At 50.8% G+C, this 22,910-nt stretch overlaps 1 protein-coding gene and 1 non-coding gene across 6 annotated transcripts; one reads left to right on the top strand and one right to left on the bottom strand.

Annotated features, from left to right (window-relative positions):
- Nucleotides 1–39: 39 nt before the first annotated feature.
- Nucleotides 40–20,272, top strand: LOC142821595 (uncharacterized). Of its 5 annotated transcripts, none has more exons than XM_075913052.1 (11): nucleotides 40–199; nucleotides 1,145–1,610; nucleotides 2,975–3,070; nucleotides 7,134–7,364; nucleotides 7,675–7,697; nucleotides 8,403–8,518; nucleotides 9,086–9,145; nucleotides 11,468–11,668; nucleotides 14,729–14,794; nucleotides 17,919–18,032; nucleotides 18,337–20,272. In XM_075913052.1, the coding sequence occupies exons 2-11, from the start codon at nucleotides 1,203–1,205 to the stop codon at nucleotides 19,497–19,499; spliced, it is 2,478 nt and encodes an 825-aa protein (XP_075769167.1). In that variant the 5' UTR covers nucleotides 40–199; nucleotides 1,145–1,202; the 3' UTR covers nucleotides 19,500–20,272. The 5 variants fall into 5 exon arrangements, with proteins under 5 accessions (XP_075769167.1, XP_075769166.1, XP_075769165.1 ...); XM_075913051.1 differs by having other exon boundaries at nucleotides 9,086–9,157; nucleotides 18,340–20,272; XM_075913050.1 differs by having other exon boundaries at nucleotides 9,086–9,157.
- Nucleotides 20,273–22,152: 1,880 nt separating this feature from the next.
- Nucleotides 22,153–22,226, bottom strand: TRNAT-UGU (transfer RNA threonine (anticodon UGU)). The gene has a single exon. It is a non-coding gene; the product is annotated as a tRNA-Thr (tRNA).
- Nucleotides 22,227–22,910: the final 684 nt, after the last annotated feature.

Below are 22,910 nucleotides of genomic sequence, written 5' to 3'. Positions count from 1 at the left end.
CTGACTGAAGGGGGGGTGAGACGGAGGAACTGAAAACCAGGCCGCGACAATGCGGAATGGGGAACGTCACACCACGCATGTGCAGTGGCTCAGTGACGCCGATCTCGGGCCAGCGCCGGGGCCTAGCTGGGGCTGGTCGGGCTCCCGGGCCCGGTGCCGCCCCTCGAAGCCGAACACGCGGACGTTGAATGTCGCCCAGGTCTCTCGTCGCTTTATTTCACTCCCCGCGGCTGGCAGCGGGTTCGGCGTTCGCGCCGGGCGGCTGCTGGGCCCCGCCCCAGGCTCCCTCCCCGCCGCTTGGCTGCGGGGCCCGGCTCCGCTCCGGGGCGGCCGCGCCTGGGTCCCTGCGGGGGTGGGTTGGGCTTGAGGGGGGCAACATCCGTGTTACCTGGCACTTGCAGGGCATCAGTGCGGGGGGAGGGTCTGTCCGAAGGGCGCACACAGGCTGTTGGGGAGGGAACGGGGGGGGGAGGGCTGCAGCTCGACCTATGGAAGTTGGGGAGATTGGCACAGCTGGGGGGGAGGGGCTATGACCCAGGGTTGTGAGTTCAATCCTTGCGGAGGCCATTTAGGAATTTGGGGCAAAAATTTGTCAGGGATGGTACTTGGTCCTGCTGTGAAGGCAGGGGGCTGGACTTGATGATCTTTCAAGGTCCCTTCCAGCTCTAGGAGATAGGCAATCTCCATTATATCCTATGTTGCTTGTGGGTCAGGCTTTAGGTATTGGGGCGCACCCGCTGGGGCAGGGTCGGGGGGGGGGACTTCTCCGGCTGGGCAATGGCCTTGCCTCGGTCTGGTTCAGTGCTGCCTGCACTCTCCTCTATTGTGGAATTATAAAAATTCAGCTCAGTGCATGTCGCTCCCTTTCTGGAGCTGTTTGTGCTTCCTGATGCTCATGCTGGGCTGGGTGGGGGCTGAGAGCTGGGTAGGGGCCGGGGGAGTACAGAGGTGCTGTGAGAGGGGACTGCAGAGTGTGTGTGGGAAGGGTTTGAACACAGGGAGAAGAGGGGGCCTTGGCATGAGTGGGGGAGAGTTGGGGAGGTTCTGGCTGAGGGTGCCCAATGGAGGCCCTGGTGTGGGCAGTGGGTGAGCGAAGCTTTTGGGGATTTTTGATTTTTAATTTTGACTTTCTTTTTATCCTCAGTGCTGGTACCTCACACACACTCCCTCTGGACCTGCCCCTACATTACTGAGTTCAGGAAATGGAACTACCCTTGTTCCCCAGCCCAGAGGCAGCTATGGCTGCAGAGAGCCCCATGGAAAGTCTCTGGAAGGAAGCATCTTGTCCTATCTGTCTGGAGAATTTCACAGCCCCTGTCACTCGGGAGTGTGGGCACAATGTCTACCAGGCCCATCTCAGCCCTCAGTGCAGAGACACTGAAAAGCAGGGACCCTTCCAGCCCAACAGGCAGCTGCCAAACATGGTAGAACTAGCCAAGCCACTGAGTTTCCAGGCAGCAGAGAGGGCAAGATGGGATGAGATGTGTGGGGAAAACCAGGAGACTCTGAAGCTGTTCCATGACAAAGATCAAACTCCCGTCTATGTGGTGTGTGACAGATCCCGAGCTCACACAGTGGTGCCTATACAGGAAGCTGCCCAGGAGTACAAGGTACAGAGTTGCTGTCCAGTGTAATGGGAAAAAACATTGGGTTTTAATTACAGGCTGATTTCACTGACTATTACCTGGCATAGGTGTGACACAGTTCTGTAAAGCCTTCATGGTACTAGAGATGCTGTAAAAAGTAAATGCTCTGGCTGCGTGGCAACTTACATCAAATCTGTACAGATACCTGATGTGGGAAATGTTTCTCTGAGACTCTGAGTCCTAAGACCCAGCCCTCACTGGTGACAGGAGGGATTTTTGCACAAGGGGAGGTGTTAACAATCAGAGTGGTTTAGATCACAGGAGCTGCAGGCCACTCTATAGGAGTGAGCTGTCTTGGGACTGGAGAAGAGGAGTTTACAAGCTGTTACTGATTGGATGAGAAGCAGTAATAATCTGTCATTTGCCTTATAGACCCTCAATGGCATCTGGGCCCTGCACAGCACCCAGCAAGGAACAATTCCTGCCCTGAGCAGATCACAGTCTAGTTAGACAAATGGTAGGAAGGGAAAGTGGGGGCAGCAAGTCACTCATGATCACCAAGCCCATCAGTGATAGAGTTTAGCCCGGAACCCTGGTCTCTCTGGGCTCAGTCCAAGGCTACACTCCCACTTGCCCCTCAGGATCACTGAAAAGTGATGAAGTGTGGCCCTTAGGAGGGAAAGACGCCTTGCTATGGGTCACAGGCCCAGCAGGAAGAGGTGGTTTCCCACTGGGGTGCTGAACTCCTGGTCTGGTCCATGAGGGTTTAAATTCAGATGCTGCAGCCAGCACTAGAGGAGGTTGCTGGCCTAGGCAGCTCAGGTCAGTGCCAGGCACCACTGGGATTTGACTGGGTTGTAGCAAGAGTTCAGTCTGGTTAACTGATGAGCTAATGCTTATTAGTGCCAGTTACCAGTTAAACTCCCCACTGTCCCCGGCAGTGCCTGCTTGACCCTGTCAGCTAACATCAGTCTTCAGCTGCTGGGAGTCCCCATTTTCCGGCAGCCCTTGTCACCGCTCCCGGCAGACCTTGCGAGAGAGCCCATGTCCGCTATCAGCCCTGCCTCTCAGTAGGTTAAAAATACTGTAACTGATTAAATTGTAATCGGTTACATGATTAGTATTTTTAACCCTTTTTACCTCCCTAATTCCCACTTGCATCTTCGTTCTTTACAAAGGTGCCACCACCAGTCCATCCTCACAGGCATCCTGCTGCATACGCCATCGCCTCCTGTCTCTTTTTCAATGGACAAAGCCACGTCCAGAGCTGAGTGCCTGCTGGACAGGGACAGAGAACCACAAAAATAGGACTGTGCAGCTTAAAGGCTGACAAATGGGCTCCTAAAATCTTATAGGGTTTGCCCTTGTGCTTATTTTTGTTTTTTCAGGAAAAATTGGCGGCCCATTTGAAGACTCTGAGAGAAGAGAGAGAAAAGCTTCTGGGATGGAAAGTGACGGGAGAGGGGAAAAGCCAGGAGTATCTGGTAGGTGCCTGTGATTGTGAACCGACAGGGACTGGCAGTGGGACGGCTGTGTTAGGAAGCAGACTCCTGTGTGGCCTTAGAGTTCTAGGGTTGGAACGGTCCTCAGGAGGTTATCAAGTCCAGCCCTTTGCCCAAGGCAGGATCAGTCCCAACTAAATCAACCCAGCCAGGGCTTTGTCAAGCCGAGACTTAAACACCTCGAGAGATGGAGATTCCACCACCTCCATAGGTAACCCCTTCCAGTGCTTCACCACTCTCTTAATGAAATAGTTTTTCCTAATATCAAACCAATACCTCCCCCACTGTAACTTGAGACCATTGCTCCTTGCTCTGCCATCTGTCATTACTGAGAACAGCCTCGCTCCATCCTCTTTGGAACCTCCCTTCAGGAAGTTGAAGGCTGCTATCAAATCCCCCCTTAGTCTTCTCTTCTTCAGACTAAATAAACCCAAATCCCTCAGCCTCTCATAGGTCATGTGCGCTTTAGCCCCCTAATAATTCTGGTCGCCCTCTGCTGGACCCTCTCCTTTCTATAGTGGGGGGCCCAGAACTGGACACACTACTCAAGATATGGCCTCACCAGAGCTGAATAAAGGGGAATAATCTCTTCTCTAGATCTGCTGGCAATGTTCCTCGTAATGCAACCTAATATGCCATTAGCCTTCTTGGCTACAAGGGCACACTGTTGACTCATATCCATATTCTCATCCACTGTAATCCCCAGGTTATTTTCTGCAGAACTGCAATTTAGCCAGTCGGACCCCAGCCTGTAATGATGCTTGGGCTTCCTCCATCCCAAGTGCAGGACTCTATACTTGTCCTTGATGAACTTCATCAGATTTCTTTTAGCCCAATCATCTAATCTGTCAAGGTCGCTCTGGACCCTATCCCTGCTCTCCAGCCTATCTACCTCTCCCCCTAGTTTACTGTTATCTGCAAACTTGCAATCCATTCCCTCATTCAGGTTGTTAATAAAGATGTTGAACAAAACTGGACCAAGAACCAATCCTTGGGCACTAGAAACTGTCCTCCACCCTGACATCAAGCTGTTGACCCCCACCTGTTGGGCCTGACAGTCTAGCCAGGTTTTTGTCCATCTTACACTCCGTTTATCCAATCCATACTCCCTTAACTTGCTGGCAAGAATATTGTGGGACACCGTATAAAAAGCTTTGCTAAAGTCAAGATATATCACATCCACTGACTTTCCCATGTCCACCGAGCCAGTTACCTCCTCATAGAAGCTAATCAGATTGGTCAGGCACAACTTGCCCTTTGTGAATCCATGCTGACTATTCCTAATCACTTTCCTCTCATCCAAGAGCCGCAAAATGGATTCCTTAAGGATGCCTTCCATGACTTTTCCAGGAACCGAGGTAAGACTGTAGTTCCCTGGATCATCCTTCTTCCCTTTTTTGAAGATGGGCACTACATTTGCCTTTTTCCAATCATCTGGTATTTCTCCCAATCTCCACGACTTTTCAAAGATAATAGCCAAAGGCTCCTCAATGACATTTGCCAACTCCCTCAATACCCTCGGATGCATTAAGTCTGGACCCATGGATTTGTGTACGTTTAGCTTTTCTAAATAGTTCCTAACCTGTTCTTTACCCACCACGGGCTGTTCATCCCATCTTGCGTCACTTAGCGTAGAAGTCCAGGAGCCGACAATGTCCATGAATACAGAGGCAAAGAAAGCATGGAGTACTTCAGCTTTCCCCACGTCATCTGTCACTAGGTTACCCCCTTCATCCATTAGGGGCCGCACACCCTCTCTGATCACCTTCTTCTTGTTAACATGCCTGTGGAAACCTTTCTTGTTATCCTTCACATCCTTAGCCAGTCGCAATTCCATTTGCGCTTTCGCCTTCCTGATAACCCCCAGCATTCTCGAGCTATACATTTAAACTCCTCCCTGGTCATTTGTCCAAGTTTCTACTTTTTGTAAGCTTCCTTTTTTTGCTTAAGTTCACCAAGGATTTCCCCTGTAAGCCAATCCGGTCTCCTACCATGTTTACCTCTCCTGCTACGCCTCAGGATGGTTTCTTTCTGTGCCTTCACTAAGGTTTCTTTAAAATACTGCCAGCTGTCCTGGTCTCCTTTCCCCTTCATGTTAGCATCCCAGGGGATTCTGCCCATCAGATCTCTGAAGGAGTCAAAATTTGCTTTTTTTTGAAGTCCAAGGTGTGTATTTTACTATTCTCTTTTCTTCCTTTGATCAGGATCCTGAAATCTACCATCTCATGATCACTGCTTCGCAGGTTGTCACCCACCTCCACTTCCCCTATTAGTTCCTCCCTGTTTGTGAGCAGAAGGTCAAGCTGCGCACGGCCCCTGGTCGGATCCTTCAGCACTTGTGTCAAGAAGTTATCTCCAATGTTCTCCAAAAACTTCCTGGATTGCCTGTGTACTGCCGTATAGGTTTCCCAGCAGATGTCAGGGTGATTAAAGTCCCCCACGAGAACCAGAGCCTGCAATCTGGAAGCTTCCCTCAGTTGTCCGAAGAAAGCCTCATCTACCTCATCCACCTGATTTGGTGGCTGGTAGCAGACACCAATCACAACATCACTGCTGTTGTTTGCTCCTTTAAACTTAACCCATAGACTCTCAACAGGTTTTTCTTCCTCTTTATGCTGGAGTTCAGAGCAATCGTAGTGCTCTCTTACATATATTGCAACTCCTCCTCCTTTTCTCCCCTGCCTGTTCTTCCTGAACAGTCTGTACCCTTCCATGACAGCGCTCCAGTCATGCGAGTCATCCCACCAAGTCTCTGTTATCCCAATTAAATCATATTTCTTGGACTGGGCCAGGGCCTCCAGTTCTTCCTGTTTGTTGCCCAGGTTTCTCGCATTAGTGTACAAACACTTCAGGTAACCAGTGATTGCCCTATCTTCTCTATTCAAAACAGGGGTCCTCCTTTCTTGCTCCTTCCTCTCTGCATTTCTTCCTGGTATCCGACTTTCCTACTCCCCTCAGGATTTTGGTCACCGTTCCCCGACGAACCTAGTTTAAAGCCCTCCTCACTAGGTTTGCAAGCCTGCCCGTGAAGATGTTCCTTCCTCTCTTCGTTAGGTGGATCCCATCTCTTCCTAACATGCCATGCCATGCCTTCCAGTAGATGGTGTTCCCTTCAGGTTTCTTCCTTGTGAGGTCCCTTCCAAAGCTTTCAGCACTGCAGAGCCTGTGTAGAGAGCTTGAAAGCGATTACTTACCTCTGTAGCATTGGGGGATTCCCGTGTTGGCTTTTTTCCCCTTCTAGAAGTTACATGCTGCCAGTTCTGTTCTTGGTCATGTACTGCCCTCTCTGGCTCTTCTGCCTGCTGTGCTTGAAGGATTAAACGCTGCCTTCTATCAAGGAAGTCTTCATCCTCTCTGATCGAGTGTAGGGTCGACACTTGGGCCTCCAGTCCTCTAATTTTTTGTTCCAAAATGTCGACCAGCTTGCACTTCGTGCAGATGAAATCTGTTCTTTCTTCCGGGAGGAAGACAAACATGGCACACACTGTGCAGGTAACAGCAGCAGACCCATCACCATCCATCGCTGCTGTCCTGTTCACAAGCTCCTCGGCCCACTGCCTTATAAAGCCCTGGAGTGCCTGAAATCCTTCCGAAGGGAATTGAATGTCCCTGTGAGGGGTTGCCTGCTGGGCTTGCTCACTTTGTTTCATAGAACCATAGAGCTTGAAGAGACCTCAGAAGGTCATTGAGTCCAGCTCCCTGCCCTAGGCAGGACCTAACCCTACTTGTTTCTTTTTCCTCCCTGGGTATCTTTGTCTGGTTGGTGCTGAGTGCTACTCCTGCTGCTCTGAGTCTGAATTCCCAGTGCCTATGAATAATGGAACATGCTGCCCATGACAGACATGGGAACATCTCTTTCAGAGGGACACGGGGCCAAAGGAGATGCTGGGAGAGACACCTCTGCCTAGTACCCACAGAATAGAGTCAAGTGTCACAAATTTTAAGGTTTTCCAAGAAGTTTTCTGTGCTGCACACTCAGCTTCCTATGAAAGGACCCTGGGCTCCATTCATGCCCCTGACCAGACCTTTCCGTGTTTTCATACAGAAACAGACACAAGCCGAGAGGCAGAAGATTGTGGCCGAGTTTCAGCAGCTGCGGCAGTTCCTGGAGGAACAAGAGCAACTCCTGCTGGCCCAGCTGGAGAAGCTGGATGAAGAGATTGGGAGGCTCCAGACTGACACGGTCAGGAAACTCTCCATGCAGATTTCCCATCTCAGTGAGCTGATCAGTGAGCTGGAGGGGACATGTCAGAAGCCAGCAAGTGAATTCCTGCAGGTGAGACTGAGGTAGAAACATCCCAGCTCCCCACACAGAGAAGGAATGTTGCTGAATCAGAAGCACTGGGGTCCAGCCATCAGATCTGGGTGTAATTTGGTGGGTGCATTGCTGCCATGTGAGTGACTGTTGTGCTTTGCAGAGTTACAGGCACAGAGGCATTATAGATGGCAAAGCCCCATTAGTGCATTTAATCAGTGGCCCTGGGGCCAGAGCGGGGCCTCTCTTCCCATGTTTGCAAAATCTTTTCCCTGGGGCCCCCTATGTGTGTCCAATGGGACTGAGAATCTTTTCTGTCCTTTTTCTCTAGGACGTCAGAAACATCTTGAGCAGGTACGTGGTTCTTGCTCCCCTCAAATTGCACAGTGCAGGGAAAGAGCTTGGAGCTGATGTTAGCACCACATCTCCCCAGGGTCCTATAGCCAGGTGTTGGATACAAATGTCTCTGACTCACTTAATTCTGAGGGTCTCACCCTTGCACAGAAGACTCTGGAATTCTCAATTCTGGGGCACAGTCTGACGTCAGATATTTCCTAGAGTTGTCACGTCTCTGAGGATTGGCTACCTCAGGACTGGGGGGCTGGAACATGGGCCTCTCATTGGAACATGGGCACTGGGCACATTCAGCCCAGGGCAGCAGGGACCCAGAGTCTGTCCCACCCGAGGGCTGTTTGGACACTTTTGTGGAATGAGCTGGGGAATGAGGGGGAGCTGGTGTCTTAGTCTAGTTTGTAGTGGGCAGATTCCTACAGCCCTTCACCTGGAAACCTCCTGTCCCTCAGCACCGGGAGACCAAGGAGTGAGTTGGCCAGGGAGACTCAATTCCCCTTTCTCCCCCAGCTGTTTTCTCCAGGCCAGAGGTGAAGAATAGTAATGGGGCCTTTCAGGGGAAGGTTGCACGGCCATGGGCTGTGTTGCACCTGCTGTCAGGCTGGGAGAATTGGAGGAATTCTAACTCCAGGCCTGTTAGAGCTGAGACTCACTAGCCAGAACTTATCAGTAAATGAAATACAATCACATGACATTGTTTCTGTCCAGGTGTGAGACGGAGCAGTTCCAGCAGTCAGAGGAGATTTCTCCTGAATTGGAAGAACAAATCAGTGGTTTCTCCCAGAAAACGATTGCACTGTCAGAGACTCTGAGGGAGTTCAAAGGTATCTAGAAGGGATGGAGGAGGGAAAGTGGTTTAAGTATCTGAGATTATTGAATCTGGCCTCTGAAGCCAACCTTCCCCTGCCTCCTTTCCCACATGGAGAATGGTGACCCCATCATGCTGCTCTCCTTAGAGAGACTGAGCAAACAGACCCAACTGCTTGCAGTTAGAGCCAGGAGTTTGCAAATTCTGAACCTCCCATTAGTGTCAAAGGGCTCAAAATGGGTAAAGTTACTGTCATGGCAATGCCTTCTGCCACCACAGGTCTAAGTTATGACAAGAGGTGGTAAGTGACTCAGAGAAACCAAGTGGGAAGGGGTGAGGTGGGAAAGGTAATCTCACTTTCAGCTTGTCTCTCCTGGGATGGGTGTGAGGCTATAGGGATGTTGGCTCTGTTGCTGGGAGGTGCCTGAGTGAGAGAGGAAACAGAAGGTTTCAAACCTTTTCATATTCAACACCTGTGTGTGTGTCTGGTCTCCAATACAATGGAAACGCAGAGTTCACAGTGGGGACATTGTTATAAATATGAGAGCCTGGAGTCTCACCTCTCTGATCCCTTCCCCCACAGACACTCTGCCCTCTGCACTGGAGAGAGCAAGAAGAAAATCCCTGGGAGTTTTCAGACTGGGTGAGTTTGCAGGTGGGGATTCTTTAAATCATGGGACTTTTCTCATCAAAAACATCTTCATGGGATTGTCATTAAACTTACCAACTAAACCCAGCAACCACAACACGCACAGCCCTAAATCTCACCTGCTGATCAGTGAGCAGACCCAGGGGCACTGAATTGGGAACCTGCAAACCACTTTGAGAAACACTGGTCTCCAGGGTGTGATGCTTAAGAGGTGAAATTAAAGCACACAGTGGATGGCACCTTCAGGCTCAGATTTCACTGCTTAGTCAGTTTCAATCTGGGGTTGGTTTCAAACAATAAATAGGCTGAGAGCTGACTGGCTTCCACTGTATCAGTTTGTTCATGGCGAGAAAGTGATGGATCTCCAAGGGCTCTTCAGACTAGTGCAGGCCTGGGTAAAATACAGCCCATATGCTGGAACCACCTGGGCAAGCCATCGGATCCAACCCACAGATGCTGGGGGAGCTGTGGGCTGGGTCTGTGCCTGCCACGCCCAATCTCACAAAGCGACTGAGAGCCCGGACAGGAGTGGGGAACGCTTCAGCCACTGCTTCCACCCCCAGGACAATGTCCTTGACCAGTTTCTGGCTAGAAATGAAGCACCATGCCCTTACCCTCCGACTCATAATTCACATGTGCACGTGGCCCTGCAGCCTGTGCAAGGGTTGGGGAGGCTCCCTGCTGGTCTGAAAGAGGTGCTTGGCTGCTGGCCAGGAGACTGGCAACCCAACCTCTTCCTTCACCTTCTAATCTCTGCCCTCCACTCCACATTCCCAAACTCTGTTCTCCACCGGTTGCTAAATATGTAAGAGAACATATATGTGGTCAGAAATTCACAGCCCCTTATTTGTCCACGCTGGCACTTTTCTCTAAATTAATGTTACTTTAAATATCTAATGAGTAGCTGGCTAATCCAGTGCCCCAGGTCACAGCCTGTCTCCTTCACCCAAACTCCCTCCCAGGCCTGTCTGTCTCTCTCTCTCTCTCTCTCTCTCTCTCTTTCTCTCTCTTGCATCCCAATCCTTTAATCCAAGCTCCCTCTGCTCCCAATGTCCATCCCAGAATTAATGCATTTCCTTCATTAATGTCATGGAGGAGTGCAACTCGACCACTTTCCAAAATCTTGAAGTCCCCCCCCCCCCCCCCCCAACCAACATTTATTGCTCACCCCTGGTCTAGTGGGTGCAGCTCAGTGAAAGCTAATAAGTGAAAGCTAAAGCCAGGCAATTTCAGGCTAGAGAAATTGCACAAGTGTTTGATAGGGAAGAGGATAAGCTGCTGAAACAAATGAGCAACAAACTGGTGGATTCTCCATCTCTTGGGCTGTGTCCAGGCTCAAGGGTTTTTTCGAAAAAAGTAGCCTTTTTTCGAAAAAACTTCACCTGCGTCTAGACTACAGCCGCATTCTTTTGAAATTAAATTGAAAGAATGCGGCTTTTCTTTCGACGGCAGTAAACCTCATTTCACGAGGAAGAATGCCTTTTTTCGAAAGTGCTCTTTCGAAAAACGGCGTTCTTGAGTGCAAACAGGGCTTTTTAGAAAGAGAGCATCCAGACTCCCTCAGTGCTTTCTTTCGAAAAAGCAGCTTGCTTTTTCGAAAGTACTGCTTGCAGTCTAGACGCTCTTTTTCGAAAGAGGCTTTTTCAAAAGTATCTTTCGAAAAAGCCTCTTTCGAAAGAGGCTTGCAGTCTAGATGTAGCCCTAATGTCTTCAAATCACTGGGCAACTTTCTAGAAAACATGCTGTGGAGAAACAATGCTTTGTGCCTGGGCAACTGAATTAACTGTAATGGCTTATACCACAGAGAGGGTCAGACTGCATGACAGGATATCTGTCTTCTGATCTCATGAATCCTACAAGCACTCAACACACATTTAATAAACACCTGAACACTTAACTTCACTGACACTCTGTTGTGGAGAGGGTTTATAAAGTCTGTCAGATGAGAGACAAAGTTTGTGCTGCAAATCAATGAATGAAGACTAAGGGTTTTAAATGCAGCAGCCTACATTTAACCTACGTCCATGTTCAGATGGGAATATGTGGCTTGTTATTGAAAACAGTGGGTGCTGAGAGTTGAATCCCATTATTACAGGAGCAGTAATGTTGTAACTCAAGCCAGGTACAGTGAGAAATGAATGTGGATTTGGGATCTAACGTGTGTGGTGTTTATGGAATATCTATACTCAGCAGTTGCCCACAGTGGCAGAGTATAGCATGTGTGTCACCAGGGACAGAGTCTGGGCAGATTGGGGGTGTAGAAAGGATTAAAAGCCTCTTCTAAAATGTCTCCATTTACTCTTCTCCCCCTGACAGGCTGCGGATCTCTCATGTCTGTGTCCAGCTCAGCCCATGGCCTGCAGAGCCAGGGACAGGAAATGGCTGTGGCGGAGCCAGTTAGCTTCGAGGAGGTGGCTGTGTATTTCTCTGAGGAGGAATGGGCCCTGCTGGACCCGTGTCAGAGAGCCCTCTACAGGGATGTGATGCAGGAGAATTATGAGGCTGTGAGCTGGCTGGGTAAAGATTCCTGTTCCCTTGGGTAACAGTAGCCATGTGGGCTCAGGAGCAGCTGGGTTGGGTTCGGTTCAGGCCCCTCAATGTCCTCTGCCTTCCAGTGTCAGGAGTATCAGCCCCAGTAATCCTGGCTCCTGTGTGAGATACTGTCCCCTCCACGGCCCTTCCCAGGGGAAGCTGGTTCAAGGGCATTACAATGCTGCTGCTCTTTCCACAGCCAAGTGGTTCCCCACCATCTTGCCCATGTTGTGCCTTGACTACAGGTGTTAGTGGAAGGGGCCCAGACATGATCAGCAGGTGGGTCTGGGTATGGCTGCTGTTAGTGGCTGTAGGGTTCCCCTATGCTGTATTGGCAGAGCGTGGGGCTTCTCCAAGCCCCACAGTTCAGGTTGTTGCTGTCGAAAAACACAGGCCCGTTCAGGGGCAAAGGCTCTCGGCCGGGTTTATTGTCCTAGTTCCCCAGACACAGGTACAATGATACGTGTCGCACCCCAACAAGGGTACCAGCCCAGTCAGCTGAAAGGGGAGGCTCAGAGCGGTGGCCAGGGTCTGACATCAAGCTCCAGTGAGGCAGGTGACACAGGCAGGCAACAGGGCATCCTTTCCCTCCTGGAGGACATGTTGTGTCGGCAGTGCTATGTACTGGGCAAGCACCCTGGGATCCACCCAGTCCTGCCAAGCATTGTCCAGGAGATCACTGACTTTGGTGACACCAGCCTCAGGGGCAACCAAGGAACCTCCACCCCCTGTGCCACAAGATGGGGGTGAGCAAGAGGAGTTCAGGCTGGAGATCGCCATCCTTGGGCCGTGGGGCAGATCTGGTTGCAGAGCCCAGCTTTCAGGAGCTGAAGAGATCTCTGCAGCTCTCAGAGAGTTTGGAGGGAGCACAGCCAGTTGCTGGTGGTATCAGAAAACTGGGCAGCAGTGGAGGCAGACGAATCCCCTGTGGCCACTTTCATCATCTTGTGATCCAACCTCGACTTGCCCCTTTTCATTTTGCCACTGCCCGTTTGTGCCTCATCTGTCTTTCCCTTTCTTTAGCAACCCCTCTGGCTGCTAGCGGAATGGGGCTTCTATGTTGGGCACTAAAGGGGGTTGGGGAACACAGGGAGCCCAGGGCCCTCTGACTAGTTACTGCTGCTGAGATCCCTGCTGCTCTGTGGGGCACAGAGAGAAGCCTGTGAGGAAGCTGGGTTTGCTGCTGCTGAGGCTCCTACTGGCGGGAGCAGCCATTGCTGAGGGCAGCCCTGGAACCCTGCTGAGCTGCTGCTGCAGTTGCTGCTTTTCTGGGCAGCCCCTCCTTTTCTGGGCTGCTCTGCTGCTGCTGTTCCGTCAGTGCTGTCTTCCGGCCGGCCGGCGTTCCTACTAAGGCAGTGGTTCCCAACCTCTCTCATGCTGGGAACTGCCAAACCCAGTCACAAACCGGTAGCATTGTATTTGCATATTCATAATACAATTAAGGAATATGCAAATAATAGTTACCAGTCCCTAACAGATCAGAGTTTGCAGATATCTGCACTTAAAAAAAAAAAAGTCCCTTTTACTGCTGAATCCCTACAGAGGGAGGGGTGCAAGGAGAGGCACCCACAGCAGTAGGGGGCATTTGGGGCCCCCTGTTTTGAAACTTTAGACATTTTATTGGGACATAGGAGCTGGTGTCTTCAAGTGCTACCAGCAGTGAGCGCTGCCCTCCCCGTTCTGCCCAATGGGGTGAGGGGTCTGCCATTGTAACTTCTCCATCTCCTTCTGTACAAGCCCTGCCCCATGTCGCTCCCTTCCCCAGCCAGGCTGCTCTTGCTCCCCCAAGATTCCCTCCTTCCGCCCCTTCCTGCATCCCACTTTCCCTCCCTGTGACCCCCCCCGAGAGTTTCCCTCCATTGCACCCTTGCCCCCTCCCTCCCATGGATAGCTCCCCCCCCCCCACCACCCCATCCTGCACACCCTGGGAGCCGGTGGCAGCTTCCCTGGGCCCGGGCAGGGATTGCCATCCCCTCTGCTGGGAGCATCCTGGGGACAAACCCTCCCCCTGGAACACTGGGGCCCAGGGACAGGAGGGACAGAAGGGTGGTGTCTCTGCCCTGTCTCCAAGTGCTGCCTGCCCTGGGGCAGAGGCTGGGCTGGGGGGACTGCCCTGGGAGGGGCTCCTCAGGTGCAGCTTTCTAAATACCATTGGCTCTGGGGGTGATTCCCCCTCCCAGCTACAGCCTGAGCTGTGGGGCCCAGCAGTGCCACTGCCCCCTTCTCCCCCCACCCCAGGCTCAGGGATCTGGCCTTTGTCAGGCCCCAGAGTCTTAGCAGGCAAGAGGCTGTGAGTCACTTCCTGCTGCCTGGCTGGAGCCAGGGATCGCTTCCTCCTGCTTCTGCTGCTGGGTCCGATGGAGTAATGGGCTCCCAGACTCCTGCTGGCTGCTGCTGAGTCCTAGTGCAACACCCACCCATGTGCTCGGTCAGTGTGTTGTGGCCCAGCAGCCAGCAGTTCACGGCCCACCACTGGTCCATGGACTGGCAGTTGGGAACCTCTGCTCTAAAGTGCCTGCCTGCGTGGCTGTACACGAAGAAGTGAATGGCCACAGACACAGTAAGTGGAGCCACAAGGGGGGTTCCACTAACGAGGTGCCTTCTGGACCCTGCAGAGGACGTCAAAGATGGTCAAATGATGGGGAAATAAGAAGTGGGTGGGGTAGCTTGGGAGAATAGGAGGAGGATGACAGGGTCAGTGGGACGAGGTGGGGGTGGGCTGTTTGGAGCATCCCAGCAGCAGCTGTTGGTGTTTGCTGGTGCCTGGACACACTCTCCTATGCTCAGACTAGGCAGAGGAGAGCAGGCTGCACCAAGGGTAGAGTGTCAAGAACAAGTTCAGTCCAAGCTCAGCTTCCCTTTTCTTGTTTGTTGAGGCAACTCTGAGGCTGGGGTAAGGAGCTGGTGTTAATTTCCTCCTGATTGTCGATGTTCTTCCTGGCATATCTCACACCTTGCAATTATGCGATGGGGAGGAGGAAGGAATGTGGCACCCCCACTATTTTCCACTGCTAGAGCAAACCCCAAGCCCTGATTTCTCTGCAGTTCTAGGCCATCGGGTGCATCATCTCCTATCAGAAGGGACAGAGGAAGCGCTTACATTTGACCAAGGTGAGTTTCAGTTGACAGCTGGCAGAAGAGGTTAGTTTGAGGGGAAGGAATATCCAGAGCAGAGAGATGCAGAGAGCTGAGGGGTTCTACTTGAGCAGAACTTGATGCAGGATCTGACTTAGGTGGTGGGTTTTTTAATTGTAAACCCTTTAGGCTGCCTTTGCGGAGATGTCTTCCTAGTGTCCTGGGGAGGGTGAATATTTTTTAAAAGTGCAGAGCAGGCTGCAATGAAACCATAACAAGCTGAGGATTAGGATTTAAACTGCTGGCAAATCCACTCAGTGAACAAACAGCCTGAGGGCACAGAAAACCCATTTCATCAGCAGGGTGCGCACAGCCTGCCTCTGTGACAGGAAGAGCCACATGCTGCCCAGGGGCTCTTCCAGCTCAGGGGAATGCCCAGGGCAAGGACATCCCAGCATAGGTGGTATTGCTGCGTGAATCAGCCGGTAGAGCCTGCAGCTGTTCTCTGTGTGATATGCAAGAGTGAGAGGAAGCTCTAGCCAGTCTCGGGCCCCCTTGTTGACCATCAGGCCTGCGTCCTACAGGGCCGCTCAGAGATTGTTCAGTCTGGAAAAAAACGGCTGATGTAGAATACATGCCCTTGTCTGCCCTTTATCTCACCTGCCCTGGAGCCATAAGAGCAGCGCTGCCCCTTTCTAGGAAACATACGACTTTTTTCTCTTCCTCTTCTCCAAAGCACATAAGAAGCAGGAGCAGCAACACATCCCTTCACTAGGCAAAACCTCCATCACTAGGCAAAAGCTCATGAGCTCAGTGTCCACCCAGGAGCCAGAGTTCTTCTCATTTCCCCCAGCACTCGCTATGGAGGCAGAGTCAATCGGGATTGGGAGCCACATAGCTTTCAACCTCCATGACTTCATTAGGCTATTACACACTCAGGCCTTGGCCACGTGCACTCGGCCACTATTGCTGCTGGGCTTAAAAACTGGCCGCCTAGCTTCTTCAGGCAGAGCAGGCAGTCTGGCCCACTCCATATATGGCAGGGAATTATTGCTGATCCCCCCCCCCTCCTTCCCTCCGAGTTGGGGTACAGGCTCAGAGACGCCCTGAGATCAGCAGTGCTCTCCCCTTACTCTGTGCAGTTAGCAGCATAAGGTGGGGGAGGGGCACCTGAGCACATGCTGCCAGCTGTGTGCACTCTGCTGGGCAGTGTGTGACTCCTGGGCAGCTGCACGTGTGTAGCTGATAGGACGCTCAGGTGGAGGGGGACTCATTGTTCCAAGCAAAGCCCCCAGCACTGAGTAGAAATGCACAGGAGTGAGATGGAGTTGAGTCTCACGTGAGCTGGTCTCATGCCCTTGTCTGCTCTGATGAGCCAGGGTGGATATTGCCTTCCATCTGTCTGAAAAGTACATGGGAAAGTCTGTCCGGTGGGTATGAGCTTTCCAGGCCCTGCATGTTTTGTGGATGGACCACTCACAGGTGCTGGCTAGACTGGATGGAAATGACATTTTATGACAGCAGTGATTATATTTGAAATATAGGTGCATGGTCCATATTCATAACTTGAGGTACAAAAATGTTGTCCATGGGCAGACAGGATACTCACAATCATCCCATCAGAATGTTCCCATTGACACCACCCATTGACACCATACATGACAAACACAATTACAACAAAATTTGTGCTAGCAGTAGTAACGCTATGACCTACATAATCATATTTTAATTCTGTAACATCACCAGGGGATCTTCCCAGTACTAGACGAAGGTCTGAGAAGGGGTCTGGCTGACAGTGAGGAATGCACTGGGAAAAATGCAAATGGTTGATTCTGTGCAGCTGAGGGGAACAACAAAGGGGAGGCCAGGGTGGAATCCACACAAAGAGGATTCTGCTGGGGGCAGAGTAGAACCAAGGCAGCAGAAGAGGAGGTCAGGGGCAGAAACAATGCAGCTATGGCCCTGAGACACCCCCCTGAAGAAGCAGCACAGCCAAACAGCCATGGCCAGCTATGAAAGTAGCTGCTATTGTGGGCAGTGTCAGGGCCCATCTAGCCATAGTGAGGGGTCAGGAGTATGGAGCATAGGCAGGGTCTGAAGCAGCCAGCCAAGGGTTTGCCTCATTGCTCAGGCAACTTCTACTGCTTCCTGCTGGTTCAAGTAGAGAGTCTGAGCCAAGCCCCCCAGCCAGGAGCTTTGTGGACCAAGTGCTTGGGGAGCTGAAGTGGAGGTCCTGCTGGATCTTTTCCAAGTTCTAGTGACCTGCCATGTGGCCACTGCAGTTTAAGCCCTGCCTGTGGCTCTTGAGCAGCATGTTCCTGTCCTGCCCTGGGATGGGCAAGGGGATGGAATGGGCCATGATGGAGACTTAATTGTACCTTAGAGCTGTGGTTCTCAACCTTTTTAGATCTTGGCTCACATTGCTCAATGCAGGCCTTTCCACAGACTGCAAGTCGACCACCTGTGATGACAAAATGGGTGTAGAAGAGGGTAGGTTGGGTGTAGCAGTGTGCTGGGAGTGGGGGGGTCTGGAGACAGGGATGTGGCATCTGAAAGGGAGGAGAAGACACTTACCTGTCTCCATACTTCCCACCATTCCTAGGCACTGTGCCCCTCCACCTCACTGCTCCCATTGGCCAGTATTATGGCCAGTGGGAGCTACAGGGAAAGCCTACAGCGGAGTGTTTTCCAGCCAGAGAGAGGGGGAGTGGTAGCACATGGAGCCATTTCTTTCTGCAAGTCATATTCTGCTTGCAAGGGTTGCTCTCCCCCTTCCCCATAGTGGGAAGCTTGTGCTGGTGCTCCAACCTTGGAAGGGGTGCTCAGAGCCACAGCACCAGTGCTGGCTTCATACTGAAGGCTCAGAGGCAAGTCCCAAGCCTGGGGCCCACCTGCAAGATGGTCACAGACCACTAGTGGACCACTTTTTGAGAACCACTGTTCTTCAGGGTGCAACAGAGCACTCAGCTCCCCTAAGGAATCAGCTAAGCCATTCCCCAGGCAGGGGGTGATGCACCTTTACCCCAGGTACTTGTGCCCTGGGATCTTGTACCAGCCAGTCACTGCAAGGTGTGGGGGGAGTCAGATCCTTACTCTGGAAGCAGTAATGGCACAGACCTTAATGAACAAGATCAGGCACTTTTAATTGTCCTTCAAACAGGATTTCCAGTCTCAAAAGCCCATGTGATCTCCTGGGTGGACCGAAGGGAAGAGCTGTGGATCCCAGATCTCCAGGGCTGTGAGGAAGAGGAGATTATTAGTGACACCCACACAGGTGAGCAATCAGCTAAACTGACTCAGAAACCAATTTTGGTGTCCTCCTAGCAGGCATCACTTGTGCATTTTTCTCAAGTCTCACTGACCTTTCAGCCTTTCTTCAACTCCACTCAGAACAGGGGCAAAGGTTGGTCTGTCTCCTTTGGGAAAGGGTTATGGGGAAGGAGGATGGGCTCAGCTCATGATTATTGACGTTTCTAGAATTATTTGGCCATGTTTTCCCTTTTCTATTCCGTATTCAGAGTTTTCTTTTCAGCTCAGCACAGGGAATGACTCCTGTCTGGATTCTCTCTCTTTCCCAGCAGGTGATGGAACACTGAGTGAGAACAATGAGGAGAGTTTTCAGCAAATGGCTCCACATGGGATGTTATTGGGAAGATCTGAAGGGCATGTTTCCCTGATATGTGAGCAGGGAGAGACCTGTGAGAGTCAGCATACCCCAGACAGGCAGCAGGGAAACCATCCAGAGAGGGGACAGGGTAAATCCAGTCACAGGAGCAGAGGGCTGAGAGGAAACATAGAAACCATTCAACAGAAAATCCCCCATGAACAAGCACCCTCCACATACAATGACTGTGCCACTCTTATTGAACATCAGAAAATCCACAGAGGAGAGAAACGTTTCAGCTGCTCTGATTGTTGGAGAAGCTTCAGTAAGAGGTCAAACCTTGAAAGACATAGCAGAATCCACACCGGGGAGAAACTCTTTTATTGCTCTGACTGTGGGAAAAGGTTCAGTAGGCGCTCAAATCTTTTTCAGCATCAGAAAACCCACACAGGAGAGCCATGTTTTAACTCCTCTGATAGTGGGACAAGCTTCAGTGAGAGATCAGACCTTGTTAGACACAGGAGAATCCACACAGGAGAGAGACCCTTCAGCTGCTCTGAGTGTGGGAAAAGCTTCCGTCGGCGCTCACATCTTATTAATCATGTGAGAATCCACACTGGAGAGAAACCTTTCAACTGCTCTGACTGTGGGAAGAGCTTCAGTAGGAACTCAAATCTTGTTACACATAAGAGAATCCACACAGGGGAGAAAACCTTCATCTGCTCTGTCTGTGGGGAAAGCTTCAGTTGGAGATCACACCTTAATCTGCATAGGAGACTGCACACAGGGGAGAAATCCTTCATCTGCTCTGACTGTGGGAAAAGCTTCAGTTGGAAATCACATCTTAATATACATAGGAGAATGCACACAGGAGAAAAACCCTTCAGCTGCTCTGACTGCGGGAAAAGCTTCAGTGGGCATTCACATCTTGTTAATCATATGAGAATCCACACAGGAGAGAAACCTTTCAATTGCTCTGACTGTGGGAAGAGCTTCAGTAGGAACTCACATCTTGTTACACATAAGAGAATCCACACAGGGGAGAAACCCTTCAGGTGTCCTGACTGTGGGATAAGTTTCAGTAGGAACTCAGATCTTGTTAGGCATAAGAGAATCCACATGGGGGAGAAACCCTGATTGTTCTGAGTGTGGGAAAAGCTTCAGGGAGAGGTGAGGCCTTGTTACAAATTGGAGAATTCACACGAGAAAAACTCTTGTCACGAATCAAAAGGGTAGTGTGAATGGTTGGCATGAGTGAATGAACAGTAAGTGAGCTGAAGAAAGGCCATACTAGGATCTGACTCAGTGTCCTGGTGAATTATGGACTTGTTTATCACTTTAAGAAAAAGGACAGTATGAAAAAAGACTGTGCACTGAGAGAAGCAAAACTGTACAAAGGAGGCGCAAAGTTCCCAAATAAGAGGAGTCAGCGAGGGAAGAACTCAACCAAGGATACTCCATTGTTTATTGCTTGTGATTAGGCAAGCAGAATTGGGTGTTGTAAGCAGAATGTTCCAAGATCGGTTGTAAGCAGTCACAGGTGGTGAGATCATCAGACATCACCCCCACTCAAACTGTCCCTTGTGGAGGGACTATATATAGCACACCAATTTGCCCTAGAGAGCAGAGCCCATCAGTTCAGCATATTGGGGTAATGTGCATGTCGGACTTCTGCCTCACCCAAATTAACCAACATTGCTTGTGGTTTGGCCAGCGCTAGAGGGTGAATGGGATGTGAGAGTGTGTGTGTTACTATTGGATTAAGAATTAGGCTGCTAGATCAGGTTAAGAATTAGATTTAGACTGTTTATTCAATTTTAACATGCCTTTCTAATTGCTAGTTATTAGGTGTGTATATATTGCTTTTAAAACTGCTCCTTAATTGCTTGCAATAAAACTTGTTAAAGGTATATTTGAGCTGCTCTGGATTTTTGTTCTGTGATGCTAATCAAATGCCTCTTGTGCGGCATGATCAACTGTATAACAGCACACTCTTGTGACAACTGTGACTAGCCAGCGCATCTCTGGGCACCAAGGGGGTGTGTCTAGACTGGCAAAATTTTGCATAAAAGCGCCTGCCAATCTAGATGCGCTTTTGCGGAAATACTTTTAATGGGAAAAACTTTTCCGTTAAAAGTATTTCCGCGAAATCATGCCTGTCTAGATGCAGCCAGGAGGTTTGGCTTTGTTACCAGCACTGAGCTTTGTACAGTAGCCCAGAGAACATTGTGAAAAGGCAAAATCTTCCCACCCTGGGTGTCCCTGGCTAGGTAATGAGTGGTACAAAGTTTCTCGGCAGCGCTGGCTTTGGCTAGTTTGAAACAAGCCCCACAGTTCAGGTGAGGTGGTGAAGGTGATGGGATTTTAATCCATTGTCTTCTGCCTGCATGGGTTCAAATCCCATTTTCGTTGAGTGTTTGCACCCCTCCCTCATTCTTGTTTCTCTCATTCTCTTGTTTCCCCTGCTCCTGCTCACTGCAGCCTGGGAAAAGGGGAAATCTTCACAGAGATACTCCCAGATGTGACCCTCAAGGGGAAACCTCACAAAGGAGATTCAAGGCAGTCAGGCCATGGGGGTCTCTGAGATTGCCCCAGCCCTGCAGCCTGTCCCACCTGGATGTTGCCATAGACCCTCTGTGAGAGCCTCCCAACCAATGATCTGCAAAAGCCTCTTATGTCATTGCTGCTTTGTAGGGTTCATGTTCTGCCCCTGACCATCCCCTTGGCATGTTTGAGCTGCTCCCCCTGTGTCACCCCCACTCAAGGCTAGTTCTGGGGCTCTAGCAAAGAACATTAGAGGTTTCTCATGGTGCCACATGCAACCTGCAGACTTTAGGCCAGAAGAGAGAGTTAGATCATCTCATCTGACACCGTGCCTCTCCCTCCCCTCCGCTTAGTATCAACAGCCTCCTGCATGGTGCAGCAATGAGTTTTGCACCCAAGAATGCTCCAGAAAGGCATTGATCTTCACTGCCAGCCCCGCAGAGGTGGAGAAAGTCCCATGCCCCTTGGGTGTGGGGAGGGATCGATACAGTGACAGGAAGCGAAGTGATTCCAAGGCCACCCATTCAACAAAGGTGTGATCTGAATGCCCATTAGCAGGTCCTTGAGCTCCATGGGTTGCGCTGTGCAGAAGAACAAGAACCATGACCAGGTGGGATGGAATGGCCACAATCGATCTTCTGGAGTTCAATTTAGCGAGTCCAACTAAGACCCAGAGAGCACCCCATTAGCAGCCAGAAGTCTGCTCTTTGCTGCTTTTGGCTTCCCTCTGTGGGACATGGCCAACCTTTAGTGAAGGAAGCCGACTCCAGCTACGTATGGAAGGATGTTGGGAAGAGCAGACACAGTGGACAGGCACCACTGGGGGCTGCATATCCCTCACCTCCCCCATACCTGGCAGGCGCCTTGGCCAGTTTAGCCATGGGGCTGCTCTCTGGGACTTTTCTTCCAGCTGCTCCACATGTTGCCAGTGCCCATCCCAAGGGAGGGGAGAGGAGAGTAACTCTCCATGGCTGCAGAGGTTGCACTTCCAGGATCTCTGGGCACTGACACCCCTAGGGAATCACAGGGGCATGGGATGCTGGTTCTCCTGTCCCAGCAATTGCAGTCAGAGCCATGCCTTGCCAGTCACAGCAGCCTCTGCACTCACTCCATGCTTGTAGTTTCCTTTCTCCCAATGCTCCTCTCCAGTCAGCCTTTTCCTGAACCAGCTGGTCCATGGGTGGCCAAGGGAGGCCTCTTCTGTATCCCAGAAGGACATAGGAAAATGCAAGCCAAGGCTACGGCAAGGCACCACTGGGAGTTGAACCCAGGATCTCCTACTTACAAGGCAGGTGCTTTAGCCAGCTAGACCATGGTGCCCTTCTTTGCTATAGCTATATTGTAGGGCTTTTCTGGGATACCTCTTGTATCCTGGAAAAACTCTGCCACATCCACTTTTTCGGATCAGTGTGTTTTTTCAGAAGCCCTGTATTTCTCATTTTATTAGGAATAAGAGCTCTTCTGAAAGGGGTTTTTCCCCCATTTGGGCCCGTGGAGATGGGCCAAATGTTAGAAAAGCCTCTTCTGAAAAAAAAGTGTCTCTAAAATTGATCTAATTTATGGTTTCAGACAATACCTTTGCATCCCAAAGTGCAGCCATTCCCCATTTCCCTCTAGCCTTCCAGCCATGTGCGGCCCAAGAAATGTGATTGGCAGCTAATACCCAAAATCTTTTTTCAATTGCAGTGCAGGGCTCTGGTGACATGGATCCAGAGGAAAAAGACTCTCCTTTGAGCCAGAGTCAAACCAGCAACCTAAGGATCACTTGCTAAGCACACACTACAGTTCTCAGCTCTGTCAGCTGAGCTCTTAAAGGGTATCTTAGAAGTGCTACTTTGTCCAGGTTGGCCCTTCTACAAGTCTCAGGACAAGTTCTTCCCCCAGTAGATGGCATTGCTGATGAGGGACAGAGGAGTGCAGGGGTTGTCACAGGTATTTCACATGTAGAAGGACCCCCCTTAACGAAACCTGAGGTAGAGCCATACATGTCACAGCAAAAGAAAG

The sequence above is a fragment of the Pelodiscus sinensis genome, chromosome 31, assembly GCF_049634645.1.
Source record: "Pelodiscus sinensis isolate JC-2024 chromosome 31, ASM4963464v1, whole genome shotgun sequence".
NCBI classification, from domain to species: domain Eukaryota; kingdom Metazoa; phylum Chordata; order Testudines; family Trionychidae; genus Pelodiscus; species Pelodiscus sinensis.
The sequence above is the reverse complement of the archived record's forward strand: the minus strand, read 5'-3'. Positions and strand labels throughout refer to the sequence as shown.

What these genes read in the sequence shown, in the direction of transcription:
- LOC142821595 (XM_075913050.1), top strand. Translation starts at nt 1,203, where the DNA reads ATGGAACTACCCTTGTTCCCCAGCCCAGAGGCAGCTATGGCTGCAGAG. An exon ending in CAGACTGGGTGAGTTTGCAG is followed by an intron (nt 9,158 to 11,467) that starts GTGGGGATTCTT and finishes TCCCCCTGACAG; the next exon opens with GCTGCGGATCTCTCATGTCT. An exon ending in TATTAGTGACACCCACACAG is followed by an intron (nt 18,033 to 18,336) that starts GTGAGCAATCAG and finishes TCTCTTTCCCAG; the next exon opens with CAGGTGATGGAACACTGAGT.